This window comes from Esox lucius, chromosome 21 (genome assembly GCF_011004845.1).
Source record: "Esox lucius isolate fEsoLuc1 chromosome 21, fEsoLuc1.pri, whole genome shotgun sequence".
Classification (NCBI taxonomy): Eukaryota; Metazoa; Chordata; class Actinopteri; order Esociformes; family Esocidae; genus Esox; species Esox lucius.
Window position 1 is genome coordinate 15,092,663 of NC_047589.1, and position 14,469 is coordinate 15,107,131.

Genomic DNA, 14,469 nt, shown 5'->3' on the forward strand with positions numbered 1-14,469 from the left:
CTCTTGTTTCGGCACTTTGTATGCAAGCAATTTTCAGTTCCTGTTTTCGCTGACGCTGCGACCAACTTTGTTCCCTCGCACAAAAGGGGGGTTCCTGGCTCGTGCTAAGATGTGGTGCGACAGAGAGAACACTTCTAATAGCTAGAAGAAATAGACGCCAAAAGACGAGGTAATTTCTATGATGAAAGAGAAATATTGATGTTGGACAGCAGTGACAATCAAAGGAGATGTATACCTTTTTATAATTAAGTTGAAGGTATTAAGTGTCGTTAGGAAGTCAAGGTGGAATCAGGACAGCTGCTTCATGTGCAGTCGGTTCCTCTCTCCTTATTAGGACTGAAGTGATCACATTAACGGCTTTCCACCAAGAGTTCTCTGGCCGTGGAGATTTCCCCACTCAGTCATTTCATAACTGTGGGCCATTATTGAAACAGCAAAAGCACACGTCTTCTGAGTCAGGGCGGTGTTGCCATTTGAATCTCTTTCCTCAATGGAAACGTTTTCATCCCACGATTCAGGCCGCCCTGAAAAAAAGACATCCATAAATGTCGGCTTCCGAAAAGGTCAGAAGTTCTCAAGCTGAACCCTGAGGAAGGTGCGATACGCGTTCTCTCTACAGCCGTCGCTTTACACACTGTGAGGGTTTCATTTTGCCTTTTCAGTGCGAACTCTGGGAGCGTTTCAGTTGGCCTTTTCATGGTATTTGTGCCGGTGGGTAAGAAGGTCGCTCGCCACAGTTGAGCCAAGGCGGCACGGTAGTGAATGGAAATGAGTAAAATGGCAGCACAGTGCCGTCCCTGACAAACATGCACACACCTACACTCCCAACACCTGGAGGATCCGTCCCAAACAGCGCCCTACTCTCACCAAAGTGTCCTACTTCCAAGCAGGGGCCATAGTGCTTCAGTCACAAGTAGGACACCACACAGGAAAGCCTGCTCCTTTTGGGGTTCAACCTAAGCCTCTGCAGGTGGCCTAAAACACACCACTTTGGTTCCAGAAACAGAGTGGCAAAGTGGCTAATCTTGAAAGAAAATAGCAGGCATCAATCTCCATTGATATCTGCTAAGAGAACGAAACGCATGGAATAACAGGCCAAGCACACATGGTTCATTTCAACAGCCACTATATAAGCACATTAAGAGGGATTGGGGACGGCCCCAAAACTGCTCCCCGACACAGCTTATCACAGTTTATGTGTAGGAGATTAGAAGGGATACCAAACGTATGCATCACCTCGAACTCGTGTCGGCTAAAACACGTCCCCTATAATTTACAGTTCATGCCGGCCTCCGATCCTGTACCTTCCCGAAAGCACACGGTCCATTCACATTAGCAAGGCTGTACGATAGTATCATAGTAGATTGATGTTGATACTAGCTCCATACTCTGCACTGTAAATCACTTTGAGAGAGTCAGCGAGCGTTACAGAATGTGTTGTTTTAAATCATTACACGTCTAGCGCCCTGTTTGGCTTTTGATATTGTGATCGAGGAGGAGGGAGATAAGAAGAGGGGTGGAGACTGTCGGTCCCAGATCTTCTTCTACTCCATTTTCCCCCGTGTTTTTCTGGGTGGTACAATTGGCATTTCCTGTTTTCAGTTGAAAAGTAGTCATAGTAACTCAGAAGTTAAACTGCCTCGTGAAAGTTAGGTTTTTCACATGAAATGTAAATAGTTCCCATTACCGTTGAGCAACGCAAGAAAGTCTCCGTTGCAAAAGAAAACTCTGGCAAACAACGTCCTTGTGTATACATGCTGGTCACGGTCAAGAAGATATGTTGTTGTTATGAATGTTTGATTCAGAGCATGTTGCTGATGGAGACTAGTGAAAACTATTCAGCATCTGTTAAAATCGCCCTCAATAACCACAGCCTCCAAATAATCTTGCGCTCTCTAAATAATCGCCTACAAAAAAAACAAACAAACAGGAATTACTGCTGTTTGAAATGACAAAACTCTCCATGGGCCACGACATATTCTTGACATTTAGTCTGTCCGTGGGAATCTGTTCATGAGGGATTCGTCATCTGTTGCTGCAAAACAAACACAAACACACAAAACCAGACTTTTGGACAACTTGGACACGGTATTAGTGTCTGGTGTGAAATGGATGTTTCTTCGCATGCAGAAAATATTTTTTTCATTTGGCCAACTAGGATAGAAGCACACTAACACGCGGTACTGAACACGTCCCGTAACAAGAACCTGTCGGAGCAAGACAAAAGGAGAAGGAAAAACAAAATAACGTTCACACGTTTTTCCTGCTGTGGCCGTTGAACATATACAAGGGATGTGACGGGGTGTCGGTGTGGTGCGTTCTGACCTCCTCAGGGGCAAAGGGGGGACATGTTGAATACTTAGGTGAGACTTTTACAGCTCCAAACAATGCGTATTCATTGAATACTGAATGTCTGGCTGGTGGTGGCGTGCGTTAAAAAGGAACATTCCCAAACACTCTGGAGTCTTGGCTGACTCACATTCAACAGACTCAACTTGGCTCTTCCCACGACATGGAGTGTGTGTCAGTTAGTGTGTTCAGACAGCCAACCAGTCAGAGTGTGAGTGTGTGTGTGTGTGTGCACGTGTGCGCGTGTGAGAGAGACAGAGAGAGAGAGAGAGTGCGTGTGTTTATTTGAGCAGCTGTAGTAATGCGGAGAAAGCGTGTGAGAACGTGTGTGGTGTGAGTACTGGGCTTCCGAAATGAATAATTCAGAATAAACCAAGGCAGCGCCGCACTGCACACATATGGTCCTTGTGTGTGTGTGTGTGAGAGAGAGTTAAGAGAGAAAGCGAGAGCGTGCGAGAAAGCTTCAGTGTCGTAACGACGTGTTATGGCGATAATCCACCGAGACAAACTTTTGACAGCACACGAACAACCAACTTGTAAACTAAAGCTACTCATTCATAACGAATCAGAGTGGGAGGGCAAGACGGAGAGATGGCTGAGGGAAATGTCTCCAGGGGGATCCAAATAAAAGTGGGAGAGAGATGGACCACGCTTCCATATCCATCTGAATGGAATCCCTGAGTATTATGGGACACTAACTAGCTCCTGCTGCAACCCGGCCACACGGAGGGGAAGACACCAGGCCTAACTTCCCTGTGACAGGACGGACGTGAGTCGAAGTGGGTCGAACCGAAACCAAACCTTAGCAACGGCAAGTCCGGGAGGAGGTTCAATGTGCCCGGACTTCCTCTCCCGGTGTACGGGACCAGATCGATCGAAAGGAAAACGTTGGCTTTTAGAGGCTGGTTTCTACGGAGACGCCATGCCAATGCCTAAGGTGTCTACAGCGGGCTGGGAACACCTACAGACGGAAATTGAATAGAACATACAGACTGAAGTCCTGCCCTGCCAGGGAACAGTGTAGACCCACTTGTTATGGCCTGATGTATGGGCACTTTTACCTGACATACAGTGAGAGGGCTCTCCCAGAGGAGAGCGGCTCGGTCAGCGGACTGCTGAGCTCCTGGCTCTGTATTTTCTACAAGGCCAAATGAGGGGGTAGTGTGAAACACCCCAGGGAGGGAGCAGGACCGGCAGGGACCCCAGAGAGCTTTTTAACGGAACCATCTTCCAAATCCCTCCTAGGTCAAATCCATTATTAAACACATACACAGGCCGAAGCATGCACGTGCGCACGCACACACTCACACGTGCGCGCACGGGCCCAACACTGGCACGCGGCCATGCGCGCTCACACAGTACGCTAAAAGAACGGGGACAGAAATGATTTTCTCACGCCCCGGCTTCCCACATATTACATGGTCCATAACGACCACACAGTCAAATCATAAAGGGCGTCTTCACAGAGCACCACAGTATCAATAATTCAACCCGCCTGTGGGGGCTCCAGGACACAACCGGAAGGACGTCCCTGAAGGAGTGTGACACGTCTCTCTCTCACCATTCGTTCTCTTTCGGCACGTCCTGGGTCCAGGTCCCCGGGTTCTCCGCGTCGTCGTGGGAGCTGGACGACGACTGGTCCGACAGGTGGGTGGGGAGCACGGGCGGCCTATCGTCTTCGATCATCACCGTGTCATCCTGGGGCATGTTGACAGTGGGCGATAGCTGGTATTTACCTGCGCGTGACCAGGGAGGGGAGAGGAGGGAACACATTAGCCACGCGTTCGGCTCGGAGAGAAAAAAAAAATCTGATGCCGCGCCGACAGGGAACAGGAGGTTTGGGTTCACGTTAGGGAATGGTTATAGGGCAGTGCCGGACAAGCAGACATTTTGAACATCCTGGGTTAGCTCTCTGCTTCTCAGTAGTCCAGCTCTCAGGAGGAGCCACTGGCTGTTGGCTGAAACCATATTCCTCCAGGGTGCCATTATCCCCCAGTCCCCTGCTCCAGTCCAAGGACAGAGAGAGTCAGGGGACAGTGCGCACACACACACACACACACCAACACACACACACACACCAACACACACACACACACACACACACATCTGCATTCTCCAAGGCTGAGACTTTCAATGCCACAAGAGAGGAAAGAGGAGAGAGGGGAGATGGGAAAGGGGAGAGAAAGCAGAGGCGAGGGGGCTACTTATCATTTCATCTCAGAGTCTGGGTAAGCGATTCCCAGTCACAAAGCGGGAGGTCATTCGTTCACTGAGGAAGAGCCATCCCAATTCAACAATACAGCGCAGGTACGACATGGAACCCCTTTTCCCTACAAAGCATTTTCATTTTATCGTGAGGCCGTGGCCTAAATCACTTCACTAGTAAACAGATTATATTTCAGTCAGACGCCACCATTACAAACACGCACACATGGAAGGGTAGAACTGAAACGCTCACCATTATAATAAAGCATTTGGGGGGGGGGGGAGAAAACAAAGCACAGGACTATCTGCTATGTATTCTGCTGACAGTACATTTGTATCCATTATCACCAAGTCATATTGCAAACGTAGCAGCTTAAGAGCAATTGCAGGTAATTACAGGCGGGGGAGAAAAATAAAATATTTACCCTGGCCCATACCCAACAATAACCTGAAATGTGTTTTACTCCATCGTGCCTCAACAAATGACAAATGGATTTCATAAAAATGAATTACAACTTCCAATGACGGTTTAAATTATGTTGACTGAATCTCATTTGGCTAGAAGTGAGTTCTGAAGAATATGCCAGATTAATGTATAATACCTATCCTACTGATGTGTACATGGGGGATTGCTTCTCAGTTGCCTCATTTCTCAAGCCTCTTTTAATCCCAGCGCTAATACTACACTGAAAAGTGGAACTAGTTTTAACAAGTTTAGCTGTTTTTAATATAACCCAGACGCACCGTATATCCGTGTCCCCTGTTAAGGAGGGCACCCACCCGCTACCAGGAACCACAGCTCACTGTACCAGGTGGACAGGTATAATTGAATCCTCTGGGTAATTCACGGTCCTCGGAGTCAGTGCCTGGCCCTCAGATACGGGAAGTTAGTTAGACTTAACAAGAGCTAATCACGTCAGCCCTGGAATGAATGCCAAAGTGATTAGAACTACACTCAACAGCCCTTTCGATGCACGGACAGAAGAGTGTGTGTGTGTCTGTGTGCGTGTGTGTGTTCGCGTCAATTGTGTAAGGATGCAAAGCGCTTCAGGGAATGAATCTTTCTAAATGTGTTGCTTATAATGGTATGGTGTATGATCGGGTTCACAGTCCTATAGATCAGTGGTGACACACAGAACCTGCTTCACTGAGCATCCAAATGAAAAAACGACACAAAACAGGTGCAGCTATTTTTTTCCCCCTAAACTCTTCCCTCTGTGCTCCTCATGCCACGCCTCCTCGTGTTACACCATCACAACACCGCTCCTCATGTTACACCTGCCCAACAATGCACCGCCACAGTTCTCCCATGGACGCACAGTCACAGCGGAACGAGCATTGGGCTCTACTTAGTTACCACTGTCTTGCATCACCTCTTCAAAAATCCACTATTTATAACCAGAACAGACACATGTCTGGAGTGGATGGAGGGTGTACTGCGAAGGCCTTGATCAAATTACTCTGTCTCTTACACACACCACACATACACTCACAAACAAAAACACTACAGCTAGGTGTAGTTGGTATGGACAGTAAAAACTGTATGTCAGTATAAATGTGTCACAGTACGGCTTGGCTAGAGAAGTGGTCCTTTAGACCTCTACAGGGAAGCTCCAGCCGATCCATGCATTCCAAAGCTAGCACATGTCTTCAAAAGCTAGCACATGTCTTCCAAAGCTAGCACGTTTTCTTTCTGATTCACAGTAAACAAACGCGCCACACATATGTTCTGTATGATGAGTGGAGAAAAGAAGAGGGATGACCAGGTGGAAGTGGACGGCCCGTTCACAGTCAATCATTTAGTAAGAAGTGGGCATTTTAAATATGACGTAATATGATTTTTAGGCCATTTCGTCCAACAAACTCACACACAAACAGTCAGAGACACACACACACACTAAGTCCCACACATGTAACCACAAACACGCGCGGACATGAGAGTCCAAATGCAGAAGGAATAGGAACAGACAGACCTCCACTCACTCATGTGGCTACTGTTACCTTTCAGACAATACTTGTCCGGGCAGCGAAGTGCACATCGAAACAGTTCTAATTGGATGCGTCTCTGGACATGAGCGCTGACAAGAGAGTATTTTGAGCGGAGAGTATTTAATGGCGTTACGCTTCCCCCCGTTAAACACCGACTGAAAGGTGAGCATGATTAACAGGGAAACGCAGCGACAGCATTTTTGTGCTTGCCACCGTCCGGATAATTAGCATTAGACGAAAAATACAAATGACACTCCCTTTAACGGCTGTTGCAGCGACAAGGGCCGTGGTTGTGGAAAATGACAGTGACTACGTTCGCAATGAGAAAAAGAAAAAGCATCCACCTCGCAGTGGATATAGCAACAGAGGATAAGTGCTCCTGAGTAGAGAAGGTGTTGTCATTCCATAAATGTGTCTGGAAGATCCCATGCATCTGTGGTATTTCTGGCTTAGACAATCAAAACACCCAAGGCACAATGTGAATGAATTTAACTGATGATTTTAAGTGGATCCAGTATCTCATTCTTTCCACGCTGTGACATATCTACATTATGTGTAGAGGCTGTTACGTTAAGGGCGCCTTTGAAAACATGTAGCAATGAAACGGAAAACGGAACATTCTCTGTAGTTTTCCAAGCACTTATGTGGGGGGAAATTGGGAAGTGTGTGGAATCTTGTTCGTTGTGACAATCAGCGGCATTAGCAGATGTATAAAATGTGTTAAATATGCTCTGAATGAAAAACCACCCAGCCAGCTTTGGGGTATTTAGACATTTTATTTCCCAGCTTTTAAAACTTCACACAGAGACATGGAAAAACATGCATGAGTTTATTTCACTCCGTATAGGTAGAATTATCTAAAATCCCTAAACTCCAAAGTATCCTTCGATGCCAAATGACATTTTATTTGGAGAAGAAAAAAAACAACATTTAATTTCCAGTTTTATATTTGCCAGTTAACCTACTACGATAAGAAATTGTTTATATAATGTTATTATCATTATCCATTTTATTAATTGGCAGTGTTCCTCGCCACAATTATATGGTATTTAATGATACACAAATGCATAAAATATTGACTTTACAGTTCTGGCCAAGAAACTCCAGGCTCCAACTTTGTATTTGAGCCAAAACAATGTTCACAAGACTCACAGAACAAAGAACCTCAACTAGCTAACCAAACACAGCATGTTTTTGTTTAGGGAGTTCAGGAAGAGGAAAGTAGTCAGTAATATCGCAAAGCATAGTGCCTAAAAATTAGCCAGTCCAGCTGATCATGCTCATATCCTGGAGAAATGTAATCAAGGTCACTGGGGTATAAAATAAAGGCAAAATAGTGCCTCCATTACATTTAATGTTTTCCATACTGTGGTTTTAATATTAGTAACAAGGGTTTGTTTGTATAGGAAAGTAACACATTTTTGGAATCCCAGAACATGCACACACACAACCAGTAGTTTCCATCCGTTTGCTGGCAGCGAGGTGTGATGCGTCAACTACATTACTGTAGCTTTTATCAAACAGCAGTAATCATTCTAACCCACTGCCTCCCCTCCCTGCAAACAGTAACAAACAACTGTACGACTCCCCTCCCTGCATACAGCAACAAACAACTACACAACTCCCCTCCCTACATACAGTAACAAACAACGATACGACTCCCCTCCCTGCATACAGCAACAAACAACTACACAACTCTCCTCCCTGCAAACAGTAACAAACAACTGTACGACTCCCCTCCCTGCATACAGTAACAAACAATGATACGACTCCCCTCCCTGCATACAGCAACAAACAACTACACAACTCCCCTCCCTGCATACAGTAACAAACAACAATACGACTCCTCTCCCTGCATACAGTAACAAACAATGATACGACTCCCCTCCCTGCATACAGTAACAAACAATTATATGACTCCCCTCCCTGCATACAGCAACAAACAACTACACGACTCCCCTCCCTCCATACAGCAATAAACAATGATTTGACTCCCCTCCCTGCATACAGTAACAAACAATTATACGACTCCCCTCCCTGCATACAGTAACAAACAACTACACGACTCCCCTCCCTGCATACAGTAACAAACAATTATACGACTCCCCTCCCTGCATACAGTAACAAACAACTACACGACTCCCCTCCCTGCATACAGTAACAAACAATTACACGACTCCCCTCCCTGCATACAGTAACAAACAACTACACGACTCCCCTCCCTGCATACAGTAACAAACAACTACACGACTCCCCTCCCTGCATACAGTAACAAACAACTGACGACTCCCCTCCCTGCATACAGTAACAAACAACTACACGACTCCCCTCCCTGCATACAGTAACAAACAACTACACGACTCCCCTCCCTGCATACGGTAACGAACCACTGGAGAATTCCACCACCCCCATACGATAACGCACAGCATCTAGTCGCCTGCGGCAACATCAGGATTAGGCCGACCCCTCCACATCCACCATTGCAATCTAGCCTCATGGGGGAGATCAGCGAGCTCGGTAGTCCGGCGGCCAGCCTGAACGGCCCCCACAATAACAAACACAGCCGTGCTACAGTAAATGGGGGGAAGCCGGTTGAGTGCTGGCACATTTGTGGACCCAGTGGATCTGGACCCCACGCCGCCTATTACTGTACTCAGCCACGAACCCCCTCTCTGCGGAACTCGGACAAATAACGACGAACGACGCAACCGGGATTCGGAAGCACAGCAGGACGCGGCTTTGAACCTCAAGTCCCCGGATGCAATACATTGAAAACCAGTTGCCATGGAAGTTGTTGGGCAAATTGAGCGAGGCAATGTAAGTTCCTGGATGCGATGTGGAGGGGGGGGCGGTACTTCAGCCAAGGGAATAGAGAAGAGAGTCGGGGGACCGGGTTCTTAGTCTTCCCTAGAAACAGCCGGCCTGTAAGTACACCTCAAAGTATTAAACCCAGAGACAAGTTATGAGGCTACCTCCAGAATCAGGGCCTACTGAGAGACAAGTGGGTTGAGACTGAAAAAGATGAGCTCTAACAGCTAAGAGGGAGCACAGAGTCGTCCGTCAGACAGCAATGAACAGGCAGAGACCTCCCTTCCTGCCCCAAATCATTGATTCTGAGGTGAGAGGTCACATGAGTATCTCTCCTGTCCTCTGGTTTCAGAGCGAGAAAGTCTATCTGGCAAACAGGCTCTATTGATCTGGCCGGGCCATTAACAGATCTATACAGCTAACAATATCAGGGCCAATACACGCCGATATACAGACTGGAGCAGGTAATCACCTTAAGTACACACTCCTGAAAACGAGACCTCATCTTGTCCTGTTTTCTGGGGTTTTCCACTCAGTCCCACTTGGTCAACTGAATAGATTATTTGTTGTGATTCGATGGACGTTGGTGATGTTGTCGTACGATCCCTGCCACTCTGTTTTTGCTCAATTTCTGCCCAAGCTGGACGTATATGGTATAGACTGAAATACTGCTTAATTACAAACGTAAACATTTCTAGCACGCATGCAGTTAAGGTTCATGTTTAACAGAACACTAACAAAGGGTCTACGCGCCAATTAAATCTATAATCCTTGGAAGCATTATATAATCATGTAGGCTAAACCAAAAGGTTTCTGTAAAGGAGAGGTCAGGCTATTTAAAGTGGTTAGGGCAGTCAATTCTTCCTCAAAATCCAGCCAGCTAAGCATATCCTTTAAATGCCACACTAACTAAGTGTCATTTGAATACACCGAGACCTTCACACAGCCAAACAGGCCGAAGGGAGCTAGTTAACACCCTCCGCGCACAGGCAGAGTGCTAACAAGAAACACAGTGAACAGAGAAAGGTGAAACTTCTACATCAATCAAATATACTCTCACGGTTGGTCACAAAAGAAATGAACAAAAGTTTATTACTAAACGCTGTAAATTAGTCCAGATCATAAAAAAAAACATGAGCATAAGTGCTTTGTGAGCGTCCGTGTTCCATAAAGACTCAAAACGTGTAGGCGTGTCGCAACTCCTTCATGTCACACTCCCACAGTACACTCACCACATCAAGTGGAGCTGAACAAATGGACCAGTGACTTAGTTTCCAAGGTGGGTCATCTGCCTGGGTCAGGGACCCCATCTGTCTAGGTTCCTGTCCAAAATGACATTCCATACCCTTAAGTGTACTACTTGTGACTACAGGTCTGTGGAGACCTACTCTTGTAACTGGTTACTGGTGACTGATTCTGAATCATCTTGGACGATGGTAGCACTCCCGTTATTGTCCATCAAACATCTGTCTGCTCGCTGGTAGAGCCCGTACCTTTGTAGTACATAACAACATCACCTGTATAACAAGACCAATAAATATGGGAAGACACACGCACAAAACAATGTAGCAGAGAGAGTTTCTTGGTAATAAAGCAGTAAACAATTAGCACTTCCTTGTAGGAAATCAATTATTGCTTACTGTTTGAACTAAGTGAGTGTATGAATACGCAGCTTGTGCTGCGGAGTGAAATTTGTGATTTACACACTTACTTTCTTGAGATAAAATCAGTGTGAAATTAAATCATGTGCAGTACAAACACTGCATCCATACACTGATTGAAACAGTCACCTTTTTGTTTCTCAAGTACGCTACGTAACTATATTATTAGCACGACCCGGAATGTCTCTACGCCGGATTAACAGAAGGTCATCATATCCTGCCATTTCCTGGCTTGATGAATGTTCTCAGAGAGTGTGAAGGGGATGACACTGGTAGAGCTATTTAAAGCCCCAGCACAGTAAGAGTCCAACAGGGTCGGGCCATGGAAAGATGCCCTGGATGTTTGTTCCTGTATATATGTGTGTGAGTGCGCGCATGTCTGTGTGTTGTTTTAGAAAGATGTGTGTTCCTGTATATGTGGATGTTTGTTCATGTATATATGTGTGTGTGTGTGCGCATGTCTTTGTGTTGTGTTAGAGTGTTGTGGCTTGAGTAGACAAACCGCCACAGCAGAGACTTGGAGAATTGTCAATTTGTGATAGTGAGCATTTGTTTTTTGGGTGTCACTTATTAAATGGTTTGTAGTGTCTGTTACAGCCTTGATGAACATGGGAGGATGCTGATGACACTTATGCAAGTACATGCACATACACACACACACACACACACTATATAGATATGCTCACGCACACAGATAGACACACCAGTTCCCTCCCTCTTTCGATTCCTTATTCCTTCGGTGACGGACATTTCAGTCGTGCACTCAGCCAAACAGCACGACCAGCACCGGTCCGCAGGGCCTCCATTTTCACCACAGTGTGACTTCCTGCTCCTAGCTGGACTTTTCAATTAGGGAAATGGAACACACAGCCAGAGAGGACGCTAACGACATCAGATTCAATCAGGCCGCTTCTTGGTTCTAATGTCACGGGAGAGGCAAGCGACTCTTGTAGCCTTGAATTCTGTTTCTTTCACTTTTTTTGACTCGTGTTTCTCTCCATCAAACCTCACCCCCATACTTCTAGGCACAGCGCATATGAGCCTAGCACATCTATTCAGGTTTTAGGGAGTGACCGAAACATTCTAACAGAGTGAAGTGCGTAACATTTTTGGAGTCTTATATTTCATACTGCATTTCATAGTATTGTACATGTTCAATGACAATAAAGTTGAACCTAATCTAATCTTTTACTGAATCAAACTACTGAGACATATCGTTCCAAATGGAGCAGGATTTCTGAAGTTTGATGTCATAAAAACACTTTGATTGCATCCACTCTAGCCTGAGCCAGCCAACTTTAAAACATAAAAAGCTAACCAGCTAATAGCTTCCTACAACACTTTTATTTAATCACAACAAACAAGTTTCAATAAAGTAAGGACAGACCTGTTATCTCCCAAGTCAGTGCTGTATTAAGACAGCTCAGCAGCACTGTGGGCTCAGTTGTCCCACAACAACACTACAACAAAGAGGATTGGTGCTTCACCAGGCATGTGATGATTGGCCAGAAGCCTAAGCCAATTAAATCAATTCTCATCACAGCAGGATTTTCTCAAGACTTTCTTAATTGCTAAAAAAGACCAGTTTGAAACTGTTCCCACAGACCTTCCGCAAATATTGGTCGGAAGAGTCTGACAAGAAGATTCCTCTACACCTCAAGGGCAATGAAGGTGGGGATTTATATATGCAGTATTTTTTTTTTAAAGACAGCCAAAAGTTACAGGTCAAATTCTACCTGCTATTTCACCCAGTCTCATGGCCCCTGCTACAGTTAGAGTGGCGTCCCAAACGGCAGACCATTCCTTATATGGTACACGTCGTTCGAACAGCTCTGGTGACGAGCAGGGCACTATATATGTCTAGTGTACATTTGGGACATGGCATGTGTGGATGTGTAAAGGCAGCTGACAATGTCACCGCACCAATGAGTTAGTGAAGCAGACAACCCTGGAATTACTGCCGCCAATCCATAGGCTCTATCCCTCCATCTCCCCAGCCCTTAACTGACACGCTCCGTTCCGACTGACAGCATTCTAACACTGTGGGGGATCGATGCATGGACAGGAGCCTCATTGCTCCGCGCCTCTCCTTGCCCAATCAATGTGATGGCACTATCCCAGCCAGTCAGATTAATGACCCCCCCCCCCATCCCCCCAACATCACACCTGCAGATCTCACTAGTACGGCACCGCCGTTGCTATGGTGACTCACTTCATTCAGTATGACGCCAACAGTGGTGTTTATTTCACCTTCGAAGTCCAAAGATATACTTATTAGAAACCGGTACCTGGAGGAGTCCTGTGTCTGATTCATTCATTTTACTCCAAAAATTCTCAGTAAACTTAAGTTTGGATCAGTTACACAGTTCAAACACGGGAAAACCAACTGGACGTGAAGGCTGGCAGAAATACATGAACTGTTCGCTCTACTTCGCCCTATCGATTTGCCACCGTCAGTAGTAAATTACAATCAAAGTCAGTTCTTAATTCCCCTGAAGAACAGTTTTATTTCATTTACCTCAGTCTGGTCCTGTCTTTCTATGGTAGCATCGAGAATAATTGATACACACAGAGAAACAGTAGAACAGCCGTAGCTTAAGTACACAGTAACTTAGAGAGCTGATTCAGTTATAGGGCTCTCCTCTGAGGTACTTTAGGGCCTGGAATGGGAAAGGTTTGTCACTAATCATTTGATTTGTTTAATAGGCATGGTTGTTTCCATTTCTGGACCACTTCCAGTTGACTTTATATCCCTCTAAGCGGTAAAGAAAATGATGGAAGAGAGTGTCCCTCTATTTCACTCTGGTAAAGGATGAATGTTTGTATTTGATCTTCATACTGTAGACATGCATTCATAAATACATTTATATTTGAATGAAGCCATGTCTAACATGTCCTCAACACTAGGAGTCAGGAATCTCTTGTTCATCAGGACACACAAGTGGGGAAAAGTACACAATGCCAAGCTAATTTGTCCAGTCCAACCGGTTTCAAATGGACATGACCATGGTTGTCAATACAGACTATCAGACTTGGTTGATTATCGATCTCAGTTTCAATCCAAGCAAACAAGTAAACACCAAGCAGGTACATTTAGCAACAAGACAATGCCCTTTGTAGTACACTACCTTTGATCAGGACCCAAACAGGTCTGGACATAGAGGTGTTCCAATATCAGCTGCAATTTGGGACGCATTCCCGTCAGAATAAAAGCTGCTTTCATGATTTTACAATCACTTGCATCATTAAACCCTTTTCTTCCCGAATAGGTTTGTCTACAGTGACCGCGGACACAATTTACTAACACGCAGGTCGATAAATGGACACTACAGTAGAACGACTCTCTTCAAACAAACAAAATGGAAAAAAACTGAATACCTGGCACCGACGAGCATTAGATCTGAAGGTTTGTCGATCGTGCATTCCAATGAAACTGTCCCCAAATCACTCCCTCTTT

General features: G+C 45.5%; 1 protein-coding gene across 6 annotated transcripts in view; it reads right to left on the reverse strand.

The window, feature by feature from the left end:
• LOC105019433 (partitioning defective 3 homolog) overlaps window positions 1-14,469 on the reverse strand; it is a 333,861-nt gene that overhangs the window by 130,022 nt on the left and 189,370 nt on the right. For all 6 annotated transcript variants that reach the window (XM_029116272.2, XM_029116267.2, XM_029116271.2 and 3 more), the window contains one exon: window positions 3,911-4,085. In XM_029116272.2, the coding sequence (XP_028972105.2) occupies window positions 3,911-4,085 (175 nt within the window). The remainder of the gene's footprint in view (window positions 1-3,910; window positions 4,086-14,469) is intronic.